This window comes from Motacilla alba, chromosome 15 (genome assembly GCF_015832195.1).
Source record: "Motacilla alba alba isolate MOTALB_02 chromosome 15, Motacilla_alba_V1.0_pri, whole genome shotgun sequence".
NCBI lineage: Eukaryota > Metazoa > Chordata > Aves > Passeriformes > Motacillidae > Motacilla > Motacilla alba.
The window spans coordinates 12,415,148-12,428,562 of record NC_052030.1 but is presented as its reverse complement, the minus strand read 5'-3'; the positions used below and the strand labels follow the sequence as shown (position 1 = coordinate 12,428,562).

At 47.4% G+C, this 13,415-nt stretch overlaps 1 protein-coding gene across 2 annotated transcripts in view; it reads right to left on the bottom strand.

Annotated features, from left to right (window-relative positions):
- TMEM132B (transmembrane protein 132B) overlaps nt 1-13,415 on the bottom strand; it is a 221,908-nt gene that overhangs the window by 115,241 nt on the left and 93,252 nt on the right. For both annotated transcript variants that reach the window (XM_038152280.1, XM_038152279.1), the window contains exon 3: nt 7,671-7,811. In XM_038152280.1, the coding sequence (XP_038008208.1) occupies nt 7,671-7,811 (141 nt within the window). The remainder of the gene's footprint in view (nt 1-7,670; nt 7,812-13,415) is intronic.

Sequence of the window (13,415 nt, the reverse complement as noted above, 5' to 3'; positions counted from 1 at the left end):
GATGATTTGTACTAAGAATTGTGTTACCTGGGTATTCACCCCAGCAAACACCGAGGAAAAGACTACTTCAACCCATCAGGGGGAAAAGGTGATTAAATTATGGAAAAAAACCCCCAAAATCCAACACAACCATTTCATTGCTGGAGTCAGGACATCTGTTCTGAGAGATGAGTTCAGCAGCCGTGGTTACCTGGCTTTGTCACTCACACGGCTGCAAAGTGCCACAGAACTCTGCAAAGCTCTAGAAATTCCCCACAACTGGGTAGATTTTGGTCATGGACCTCCTGGGGCAGCCCACGTGCCATCATGCCCACGGCCATCCGAACAGGGCACAGAAGAGCAGGCAGGAAAGCAGCAGAGCCTTGGAGAAGCCCATGGACTGTGAATGTGCCATCATCCCCTTTGGCAGCCAGTGTGGAAACCAGGCAAGCTCCAGTGGAGGAATCAGGATTTCAGCAGCCCCTCACTCATCTGCATGCACTGCAAATTGGCTCCCAGCCTCCCTGCCACGTTCTTGCAGTCCTAATTATACAGACCACCCTACCCTGAAATTAAACTTTCCCAACTGTTACATCAATATTAAGCTTCACATTGAGGAATGATATGCCCAAAACCGAGGTAATTAGGTCAAATTAAAAAACAAGACTAATTTCAGGAGGATTTGGTTCGCTTTTCTGTTGCTCAGAATAGGATTTGGATCAGGTTCTATGGACTACACTCATGACGAGTTAATTTAAGCCCCTCCTTTGCATGTTCCCCTCTGCACCAAGGAAGAGACCAAAGGGTCTGGAGTTCCAATGTTTGGATTTTATGCTTTTTTTTTTTCTATAGTTATCTAATTCACTGTAGTCCCAGTAAACAAATACTGCCAAGAGAAATTTTCTGCATTTTTCTCTGGATTTGCACAAAACTTTCTACTGGTTTGGCAAGTCCAGAGATCTTTATCAAACAGTAATTTTCTCAGTAATTTTCAAGCCTCTGTTTGCATGGAGTTCTTCCAACAAGATGTTCCCTATTTTCCAAAATTTCCAGACAGCAGAACATTGGCTTTGCTGGGCTCCCTGCGCTGCACACCAGGCTGCTCCAGCTACCAAAGGTGCATTTGTACAAAAGGATTCTTTTGGGTCATAATACAGGATGGAATAAGATGGAACAAGAAGAGTGGCTAAGCCATCACCCTCCTGGAGCAATTATCTGCTCCAGCAGCCTGTTCCCTCTGACCCAGCTCTGCTGGAGGTTCTAGCAGAGCAGCACTGAGCCCAGCTGAGAGAGAGGCACAAACAGCCACCCCAAAGAGCTGCCTGGCCAGGAGGGAAGCCTCGTGGCTTCCAGGATATTGGGCTCCCTACAGGAGATGGAGACAATTTTATTGCTCTTGGCCTTGAATGGAAAAAAAAAAAAGAAAAAAATGAAAGAGGAAAAAAGACCCTCCAGAAATTATATTTGATCCTCACACCACAGTTTTCTACAATAAGCTGTCTCTCCTACTGCTGTTAATTTGGCTATTATTTTTATGTCCTCTCTGAGCTACTGTGAGGAGTCAGTGCTTTCATCTAATAGGAGCCTTGCCAAGCTGGCCTGGGTTCTTTCACACGAAAAGGCTGAGATGTAAAGAATAAAGGTTGGTTGAAATTCTTCTAACTCAGGTTTTCTTTGTGACTCAGGAGAGCTGCTTACGTTTGAAAATTTGTGGAGATGCTTCTCACTGGACACTCCTCACACAAAGAACAGACCCCATCACTCACAGCAGAGGTCACAGCCTGAAATAAAGATAAAATCCTCTTTGTCAACGGCTCAGGGGACAGAGCTGCCTTGGGGAAATGAACTCCTGCAGGACCTAAAGGCCATGGGCATCCTACAGCCACAGCACATTTCCTTGCCCATAACAACTCTGACCTAAGGAAAGTGCCTAAGAAGAGGAGGGACACACCCGAGTACACAGCCCCACAGCATTTGTGGCCTCTTCCCACACCTTAAGCACCCCTAATTTTTAATTCAGAGCTTTCCTTTCCAAACCACCTGAAGTCTGGTTTCATGGAAATATGGCTTTCATGGTGGCAAGAGTTCCTGAGGAACTCCAATGTCCTCGCCTACAGCAGTCTGGCAGGGGGTGACAGCAGTGGTTTTCCCTCCCCATCTCCTGGCTTTTCCCTCCCCATCTCCTGGCTTTATCCTCCCCATCTCCTGGCTTTTCCTCCCCATCTCCCTGGCTTTATCCTCCCCATCTCCCTGGCTTTATTCTCCCCATCTCCCTGGCTTTTCCCTCCCCATCTCCCTGGCTTTTTCCTCCCCATCTCCCTGGCTTTTTCCTCCCCATCTCCCTGGCTTTATCCTCCCCATCTCCTGGCTTTTCCCTCCCCATCTCCCTGGCTTTTCCCTCCCCATCTCCCTGGCTTTTCCCTCCCCATCTCCCTGGCTTTATCCTCCCCATCTCCCTGGCTTTTTCCCTCCCCATCTCCCTGGCTTTTCCCTCCCCATCTCCCTGGCTTTTCCTCCCCATCTCCTTGGCTTTTTCCACCCCATCCCCTGGCTTTATCCTCCCCATCTCCTGGCTCTTTCCTCCCCATCTCCCTGGCTTTATCCTCCCCATCTCCTGGCTTTTCCCTCCCCATCTCCCTGGCTTTTCCCCTCCCCATCTCCTGGCTTTTCCCTCCCCATCTCCCTGGCTTTTCCCTCCCCATCTCCCTGGCTTTATCCTCCCCATCTCCCTGGCTTTTTCCCTCCCCATCTCCCTGGCTTTTTCCCTCCCCATCTCCCTGGCTTTATCCTCCCCATCTCCTGGCTTTTCCCTCCCCATCTCCTGGCTTTTCCCTCCCCATCTCCTGGCTTTTCCCTCCCCATCTCCTGGCTCTTTCCTCCACATCTCCCTGGCTTTTTCCCTCAGCTCTTCTCAGTTCTTTCCTGCCTGCCTGACACACCTCCCTGTGTTTCCTTTCTCCCTCTGCTCCCCTCTCTCATTCCCTTTCCAGTACCATGTGAACTCGGTGGCAGCCAGCCCACTGCCTTTGCACGGCCTGCAATAAGCCCCAGCGAGGCAGGCTGGCCGCAGCAGTGACTGCTCTTTGTGCACAGCAACACACGGCATTGATCTGTCAGACAACTGCTGCTGCCGGTGGCACTTCACACACTCGCTGTCCTGGGGCCAGCCGGGCTCCTGTGGCAATAAACCCATCAGGAGATGTTTGAGTGCACGGCCTGATGCCCTGCCCAGGGTGGGGAACAGCGCTCTGCTGGGTGCACAGCGGCTGCAGCCCGTCTTTCTGGGTTTATTGATCCTCCAGGAGCAGCCTGCCCTGTGCTGAGCTGGCACTGGGTGCGAGCACAGCTCAGCCTCCAGGAGGCCAAGGCACTGCAGGACATCAGCTCAGCAAACCCCAGGCTCAGCCTGGGAGAGGGGCATTGGGAATCTCTGCCCCACAGCCCCTCTCTTGCTGGCTTGGAGGGAACATCAGACCCGAGTCTGTCATTCTGGAGCAGAGTGGAGGGGAATTCAACACAGAAACACCTCCAGAGAGCTCTGAGAGAGAATGTCCATCTGGCAGAGAGGGGCTGAGCCCCCAGGAAGCCCCAGGTTGCTTCTTGCCCCATGAAGGGGGGACTGGAAGGTGCAGGGGGGAATGGTGCTCCCCACAGGGCAGGGACAGCGGGCTCCCAGCTCTCACCTGTGCCAGCTCTGCCACAAACCCTGCCCAAGTGAGCACAGAGAGGGAAAAACCCCAGCTCTCGTTTTCCAGACATCCCCAAAGCTTTGAAAACAAAACCAAATGATGCATCTTTGCTCAGCTGATCATCCATGCCAGCAACACATATTTACTTTAAATAAATATACGCACAAATCTTAACTGGCAGCAAATTTTACATCTTTCTTTTGGCTGATGTTCCTGGTTCACAGGGTATTCACAAGCATAGGAAAAGAAGTGAATTATTTTAAAACAGGAGGGTGTATTTGCATGCCTATAAATACATAAAATAGCTGCTTTTCCTGTTTCAAAGATACATTAAATTACAGTTTTATAAAATAAGTTAACAATATGAATTCTGTAAACACCCCTTAAAACAGTAAAGAAATTGAATGATCATAACAGAATCTTATTTTCTCATTCAAGTTTAAAGACAGAGGATGTCAAATGTTAGAGCTGAGCTGGACTGCCTCAATTTAAAAAATACATAAACTTCCAGGTAACAGAATAAATACTTCTGAGGACACCTGAAAAAAAAAAAAGCCTTCTGAAGATTTCACTCTTTCTACTTCTGCATACTGAGTGCCCTCATGCAAGTTTAATTTATGCAGTGAAGGATATCCTGAGAGACAGAAGCTGTATTAAAGACATGAAGATAAAATAATCCCGAGGTGAGAAAAACCAGTTTGGTCTCAATAACGCTCTACTCAGCACTGCAGGTTAAATCAATTTGATTAACTTTGCTGGTTAGCATAAATATAACCTTCCTGATTAAAATACCAGTTTGTCAAGGATCAGAGTCTCCTTACCTGGTAATAATCCAATCCAATTTAATGGCTGTTCCCGAGGAAGGAAAACCATCTCTCAGTATCATATTCCCTTTCAGAGCTGTTGAAACTCTCTGGCCCAAGTTTTTGTGCTGGTGCCACCTCCTCTGTCCTGAACCACAGGCTGGGTCACATGAAGTGTTTGTGCTTCATCTTTCCAGCAAGGAGAACAGCGAGCACCATGAAATGTTCTGTTCTGGAGCCTTTCAAATGAGACCATGGAAACTCAGCTCCTGCTCAGCACTGATTTGAAATAACCTAATCCTATAAAATGCTAAATCACTCTGGCAAAGCTCCTGCAGTCCTGTTCCTCAGGATATCAGCCCTGAGTTACGGGGTTCCACAGCTTGCCAAGATGAACCAGGCTCTCAGGGTGTTTTTTCAAGCCCTCTTGCCCTGGTCCCACTGCAGGCTAATGTGGCATGTTCCTGAAATGCTTCCAGAGAACTCTCAGGAGCAAAGGACACAAGAACTGCAAGGCTCCATCCATCTTTTGGCAAATGCAGTGGAAAAAACCTTCATCTTTACAAAGTGGGATCTGCTTGCAGGAGACCACCAAGGACTCGTGGCTGGTAGACTCCCAAATTTTGGCCGTGTATCTCAAAAGCATTTCTTGCACTAATTCAGCACTGACAGCCCTGGGTAAGATCCCAGCCCTTCAGCAGCTCAGCTGTTCTGCACAGAGGGCTGGAAACACCTGATTTTCAGCAAAGCCCACCAGCCCTGGCTTCCCTGCAGGAAGAGTCTGCACCGAAAGCAGAAATCCACACGGATCCTTCCCATGGAGGGGAAGAGCTGAGTCCCAGCTGCAGGCATAGAGCAGAACTGTTTGTGCTTGAAGAATAAACTGTGTCTTTTTGAGCCACAACTTTGCTGCTTTGACTGTCCCCACCAAAATGAGATTCTCAGAGTTCTGCCCCAAGGAGAGAGCTCGAGGGAGAAGAGGTGCAGATGGCAACAACCAATCTCCTCACTCAATGAGTCACAAAAACCTCCTCTGAGATAGCAAAAGTCAGGGCAAAGCAAGGCTCCACACAGATGAGAAAAGATGTGGGCAAATATACTGGTGTGTGTGTGTGTTTAAAATAAATCTCTTCTTTTTATGCTCTTTTTTCAACTGCTTTATCAAAAAAGAGGTTTTAAATACAAGCTTATGGGACTACTAAAGAGGTGAATTTATGAATGTATTCCTAACAAAACACACTCTTGAAGGCTTTAATCTATGAATTGTGACAACCTTGGACAAAATGGATTTTTAATAGAATATAATGTAAACTGCCTGAAACACTGTGATAAGGAATTTTTTTTTAAGTAACGCACAGAAAAGGCAACGATGCACTCTGCATGAAAGGAGGAAAGGTCTTAATTTAAAGCATTTTAATGGACACTCAATTTGTGTAGGGAAATGTGAGAAATGGAGATGAAAAACTCCTGATAGCCGTACCACTGCAGAGGGGAGAGGGAGGAAGATTAGAAAAGTAAGCAAATTTGAAAATGCTCCAGCTGATAACAGTGCTGAAAGGAATGCAGACAGGATTAGAAGATGTCACAGCCCAGAGTCACTGCTCTCCTTGCAGGCTCTGTCTGTCAGGGGCTCTTATCAGAGCTGAGCACTGGGCAAAGCACAGCCCGAGTGCAAAGCAGAGCTGGCTGGGGTGAAGGGCACCACGAGGGCACAGATCTCACGGTGGCTGTGACTCCTGGGGGTTTCTCAGGGTCCCCAGAGCTCCCAGAGCTGTGCCAGGGGCTGGAGGGGCTTTCCACCCTGCACAAAGCCTGAGGGAGGCTCAAACCCACCATGAACTTGGCCAAATCTTACCCAGAAATCAGCTGAGCTCGGCCCAGAGGCTCAGTCCTGGCTTACCCACTGCTCCTCTGCCAGCTGGGCCAGTCAGCAGAGGTGAAATGAATTCCAAGAGAGAAAAAAGCATCTCCCCTGAGGTGGATACCATTCTGCTCACTGACAGCTTCTGCTCTGCCACAAAAGAGGTTGATCCTGCCCCCTCACCCAGACACAAACTGCCCTCCACGAAACTGTCTGGATTCTAAAATGGAACACATGAACCAGCTCTAGTGACAACTCTGTCACCTTGACATTAATAGAAGCAAGTTCAGGTCTCCCATCATTTAAATGAAACAGCAGAACTTCCACATAAACACTTGACATTCTTCAAAAGGAAACAGGAGGGCCATCATTATGGCCAAAAAGACAAATTAAAGGAAAAATCAAAGTTAAATATTTACTCTAAGCACTACAATATTTGCAAATCTGGAAGTGATCTTTCAGCAGTTTCTATTTGCATACTTTAATTAATCCAAAAATATTAAACTAATCTCACAAAGGAAAGGGTCAAAGTATTAATTAACTTGAGATGCATTGCTTTTGTGCAATTTAACAGTTCAACACAAAGCAAAACTCAGTTTTAATAAAGACTAAGTTACTGTGACAGGTATAATTTCATGGATTAGTGAAACCCCATACAAGGCAATAAGTTTCAGGGTTCAGGCTATATTCTTTTTGGTCCAACTTTAAAAATAGCCCCTTCATTTGGATTTCAGTAACATCAGATGACCCCAATCTTCCTTTAACCTCAGAGTTTCACTTTTAAACTGATGGTTTTCCACCTTGCTCCAAAGGGAACAGAGGTCGTGGTTGTTAGAGGAAAGAACCTGATGGGGTTCACAGGGAGCACACCCTGCCCAGCCACCTGTTGCTTTTTGGGACTACCTAAAAACAGAGGGCAGACAAAATTAAGGGAATAAAAAGCAGTTATTGAAGTAGTTATAGTTATTGAAGCAGTTATATTTATTGAAGGGCCTTCAGGTACATTTGGGGCAGACAAAGCCCCCCCAGGGGCTACACCCAGAATGGGCCAAATTTCTCTGGTTTAGTTCCTTTTTTTCTGTTGGCTCTTTGGCAAGAGGGGTTCTGCTGCCCGGAAGGGCCGTGAGAAGCAGATGTGAGCTGGGACTGGGGGGCTGCCTCCAGTTTAATTCAACCATCTACTCCCAAAAGCTCGGAAGTGGAACAAAAGGGAGCAAAGCTCCATCAGATCACCTCCAGCTTTTCCAGGGAGGCAGAGGAGCAGAAGTGCAGCTCGTGAAGGAAGTTAGTGTGTGTGGGGGGCAGCGTCTGGCTCAGGGGCAGGCAGGAGGGGCTCACCTGTCCTCGGCGCCGGGGTCGTTGTGCATGCAGGTGAGCGTGGCCGTGCTCCGGGCGCTGTCCGTCTCCTCCTGCACCCCCCACTGGTCGGCATCGCTGACCCTGATGTCCGAGATCCTCACTCCTGGCGCCGTCCTGATCCTGTTGGGGACAGCAAGGATTGCCTTAGCCACAGACCAACCCAGAGAGGTGAACAAGGAGGCTGAAAGGAAATACTCCCTCTCCCCTCAATAACAGGCTGCAGCCACGAGTCACTCTGCTTTAAAAACATAAACCAGGGCCAGTCCTTTAAAGAGGTGAGCCATGAGTTTCACCATGGGCAAAGCCAGTCGACTTTAGCTTGAGCAAGGTGGAGAGATTAAGAATGGTTTCTGCTCCTGTGGCACCAGGCTGATACAAATGAAACAGATGTGAGGAAGCATAAGTTGATTTAATTTGCTTTGTCTGTCCTGCAGTTTGAGATGGGGAATAAGAGCAATGTGATATAAAATACATCCTCCTGCCTGCAAGCCTTTGGGAGTGAGGTATCTTCTGATATTAGGGACATCTGCATGGAAAAAAATGAGTGTCATTGCTCAAAGATCATAATGCAGGAAGGACAGAAAAGGAGTAAGTTATCCTATACTGAGGAAGGAAAATAATTATGTCATTGCAGCAGGATCTACCAAAGTGGGCACATCAAACTGCTGCTGCTGAAAATAATACGATGCTGACATGGAAAACTTTGATTTCCTGAGAATGGCTAGAGTTTGAGAGTGGTAGCTGGTAAATGTCGACATTTTTTGGCTCAGAAAAAATAAAACTTGCCAAAAATAAAAAGTCCATGCTCCAGCGAGGCTCAGCGTTAGGAACAGATTGCCAAGGAATAGGAAACAAACTGCTTTTATTAGCAGGAACTTCATTTGTGCAGCTTGACTCCTGAAACAAGCCTGGGATTACAACAGGAGCGCTGCAAATACGCCTGGAGAACAATTAGGCAGAGAGAAACTGCTGCAGCGCCACGCTCGCCACTGCTGTGACTTAATTAATTAAAAGCAAAGCCAAGAGGGACCTTTTAGTTATATGGTGGAATGGAACAGCACTGCTGGGACCTGGAGCGTTATTTAACAGTGAGTTGTGACGGGTTTGCCCCATGCCTCATGGCCAGTTGGTGCTCGTGTTACACCATTAAAAACTTCCTTGGAGCTCTGGCTGGGTTCACGGGCTTGGATCAAAGCGAGTTCACGACTCCATGGGTGGTCTGTTCCTCTGAGAAGGAATTAATTCATCCTGCTTTTATGATATCCTTGTTTTGCCTGTAAGCCTTTACTGACTCGATGGGTCAAATCCATGCCTGGCATTACCAAGCTGATGAAAAATATTCTCTGTAGCAGGATTTTGCCTGATATTTTTCTAATTGTCTCCTTCCTGCTTTCCCAGAGGCATTCATATCTCCAAACAGCATTCCTCAAAGCTGATGTGCCCCTTTCCTATCACCTCCTCCTCTCTTTTTCAGAGGGACATTCACTTATTCTGTAGTAATTGCACTGGACCAAATAATTCCTGCAAGACACCTGCATGGCTTCATTTCAGACTGACTTGTAATTCACATGAGATAGAGAATTAGGCCCTCAGCAACGGATTCAATATTTTCTTTCATTAGTCAACCACTTTTGAAAAAAAATACATTAGGACCTGGCAAAAAAACCCCAAAAACCAAAAAAACCCAAACAAATCAAAGTACCGGTTTTTAGATTTTCTCTTCCCCAGCCAAATTTGTATTTTTTAAAGAAATTCATATCACCATTCTCTCAAGTTCTCGTATTTTTGTTGACAATGTGCCTGAAAACTTCTAACCTGACTTTTCGCCTAGGTCAAATCCTGGTTAATTAAAGGTTAATTGAAGGGCAGGAGATGCTGGGGGGACAGGCACACCAGGACAGTTGGAACTTATCCACAATTTCAGGATTCGTCAGCCTTTTCCCATCTGCCAGAAGCTCATTTGTCCTCCTACACAGCTCTTGCACTGCAGATAGCTTCACTCTGCAGCAGCTCCTCTTTCTGTCCTGAACCAAATCCAGGGAGGAAGAGGATGAGGAGCCACAACGAGGATGAGGAGCTACACCGAGGATGAGGAGCTACAACGAGGATGAAGAGCTACAACAAGGATGAGGAGCTACACCGAGGATGAGGAGCTTCACCGAGGATGAAGAGCTACAAGGATGAGGAGCTACAATGAGGATGAGGAGCTACACCGAGGATGAGGAGCTACAACAAGGATGAAGGGCTACGCCAAGGATGAAGAGCTACACTGAGGATGAAGAGCTACAAGGATGAAGAGCTACAATGAGGATGAGGAGCTACAATGAGGATGAGGAGCTACACCGAGGGTGAGGAGCTACACCAAGGGTGAGGAGCTACAATGAGGATGAAGAGCTACAAGGATGAAGAGCTACAATGAGGATGAGGAGCTACACCAAGGATGAGGAGCTACACCAAGGATGAGGAGCTACACCGAGGGTGAGGAGCTCCAGGACGCAGTTCCTGCACACCTGGGCAGGATTCAGGACCCCTGTGCAGCTCCTCCTGACACTGCTCCCCTTGGCCTCCATCAGTGGTGCTCACACAGAGTGTAAGGATGCAGGAGCTCCACCATCCCCCTCTTTCTGCACATCCAGCTGTCCCAGCCTCGTTCATGGACCCTGCACCCCAAAACTTCCTCAGCTCTGTGCGTCCCCCCACCGGGGAGCTGTGCTGTTCATCCTCTTGTGTCTGAGATGGCTTTTGCCATCAGGTGGGACTCTCCTGCTGGCCCAAGCCTGGCTTCCCTTCAGGGTGACCCTGGTGACCCAGGGTGGTTTTTGCCCTGCTGGCTGTGCCCCCCCTGCCTCGCTGGGTGAGCAGCAAGTGAACAGCGCTCGCTGCTCCCCAGCCACCTTCTCCAAAAGTGTCTCAGAATGCTGCATTTTAGGAAAAATTCCAGTCTAATCCCTTGCATTGCATCTGCTCTGGTGGGCTGAGACAAGATGTCATTTTGCATTTTTGGATATCAGTAGAGCCAGGAAGGTTGAAAGAAGGAAGAAACTACGTTCAGCTTCTCACTTAGGAAAAGTCAAGGAATTCAAATGAAACCAGCCTACATATGGGAGTTTGAGCCTACTGTTCCTCAGATAAGTGATTCATATCTTTAAATCTTCCTCCAAACTCCACAGGCACAAAAATTATTGTAAGTGCTGGGGACTGAGGCTTCAAAAAAGAGTAAGAAATTCCTAGCAGAGCTGCCATGAGCTGGAGAAAGGATGGTGAATGGCACGTGTGTGGGCCCTACTCTGTGCCAGGCTTCAATTAGAAGCTTGGGTGGATCATTTCGTTTTCTTATACCTCCCTTCCCCACGTATAAAATACTGGAAAGTGTTGCTCTGCCAACTCAAAGGGAGCTGTAAGGATAAATGGAATTGCCTGAAAAAAAAAAAAATCTGATGTCCTTTAAATTTGCCAGCTGACAAAAATTCTGCCATCTCTGCATGAAACTGTGGAAAGGAGCTGCTGAAGTATTTCATAGGACCGTGACCCAATAAGCAACTGTTACCACTAAGATGGCTTAATTACTTTTTCTATAAAGATAATTTTTGAATTGAGAGGGGCAAAAAAAAGGAAAAAAAGGAACAAAACATGACAGCCAATTGGAAATTTGGCAAAACTGATGTTTTGTTCCCGTGAAATATTTGGTTTCTGAAAAGCAGAATTGTCAGACAGAAAAGTGTCCTGTTGGAAGCCCACCTCTAAAACATTGCAGAGTCCATGGCATTAGAAAATGCAGTCAGCAGGGATGTGAGGCAGGAGCTGGGCAGAAATCACCCTGCAACAGGGCCCGTGCATTTGGGATACCTCTGCCACGGGGGTGAGGTCACAGGAATGTGACCCCTCGAGCAGTGCCTTCGTGCCACTGTCCCTGTACACCTGTAGCGGATGCAGCGGGGGAGAAGTGCCAGAACTGCTCCAGAGTGAGCACAGCCCCCCCTGCAGCTCCAAAGGCACACCAGGAGCTGCTTGCAATGTGGGTTTTGGAACACATTTGGTAGCCCTGGCAGGACTTTCCCCTGAACAATGGTCCCCCATTTCCCGCAGAATATAAAGATACAAACGTGATGGGCTGGATGGAGCAGCACTCCCAGCCTGCCAACCTGGAACCAGAAACTCTTTTAAAATGCAATCCCAGCCCAAAATGCATTTGACCCCCTGAACTGAGCCAGTGTGAACCTCTGCTCTCAGTTCTCCCAACACAAGGAAAGAAAGGACAAGTAATCACCAGGGCTGGGAGGAAACGCAGAGCTGCAGGAGGGGTTTATGCACCCAGCACTTGGCGTGGGGAATTCCACAGCCTCCCGGCCAATTAAGTGCAAAATCTGAAAGGTAAATCCTTGCTTGTCACAGAGCCCGAGCCCCAAGCCTGGCAGTGGGAACTGGGAGGTAAAGTCTTGGCAAAAGGAACTTTAAAATAGAAACAGAAGGGAAAAATGTTTAGGAAATAAAACAGAGATGTGCTCACAGCAGATGGGAAGTGCTCAAAATGATGTGAAAAACGACTTTTTCAGAGCTATTTTAGAAATCCTCTCATCCCCTCCCCACTCCATTAGGGGGGAAAGCATGATCTGAGCTAAATTCACTCTCAATGACGTACTAATAATAACAGTTATGATAAATTTCATTTGTAATTTCCAACCATTTCTGCAGTCAGCCCTTCCACACACATTTTTAGCCAATTAAAAATAAAGCCATTATCCTTTCTCTACAGGAAATCCAAGCTGTAACCAGTTTAGTCAACTGGCCCAAAATTATACTCTCTGCAGAGCCAGAATGAGGGCTGATCCATCCCAATTCCCAGCCAGACACCCCTCCCCATCTCTAAGACCAAACCAGAGCAGAGCTGAGTAATTCCAAGGCCTCACAGAGCATTTAACATATTTGAAGAATTGCACAAACAGCAAGCAATTAGTTCTGAACAAGGTCCCTGGGGAGTTTCTAGTTAAAATACATGTGTTTTAGGCTACATTAAACCAAGCATTAGAAATTAAAATCATCACTGAACTCAGACATAACATCTGGGGACTTGTGGGTGAGATGGGCAGTGTTTTATAAAGGATGGAATACAAGGATTCCTGCAGAGGTGGAGGAAGGAGAGGGAGTTGGCAGGGAGAGAGAAGCAGGTCTGTGATTCATAGTTCCCACATCCAGTGCACTCCGTGGCTTTTGGGAGGGAGGCACAGACAGTCAGGAGTTCATCCCTAGCAGGGTGTGAAAGCAAAACCTGCTGGGAAATGCAGCTAGAGCAGAGGCAGCTCCCCCAAGGAGAGGCACCATCCCTCTCTTCCCTCTTCCTGAGCCTCCTGGACAAAATTCTTCACAGGTAATCCAGAAATATGAGGAAATGAGGTGATGTAAAATCACCCAGAAAACACACGGCAGAACCAGGACTTAGAGCCAGAGCTGCCAAGGAATGTTTTGGTATCTTCACCCTCCTCCCAGGCAGCTCTCCCGCTGCAGAGCCACTGATAACAGCCAGCCATGAAAGAGCAGTCCCTGGCAAATGCCCTTTCTGCTGCTGTGGCCTTGGGGTGTGAAAATCAGGAGCCCTGCAGTGCCTCCCCTCTCACACAACTCACAACAGCCCAGGGGATCAGGTCCTCAGTCTTCACAAGCTAAGCAAGTGTTTATTTTTCAAAATATTTTCCCAAGAACTTTAGTTCTTTTATATTTTAAAAGACC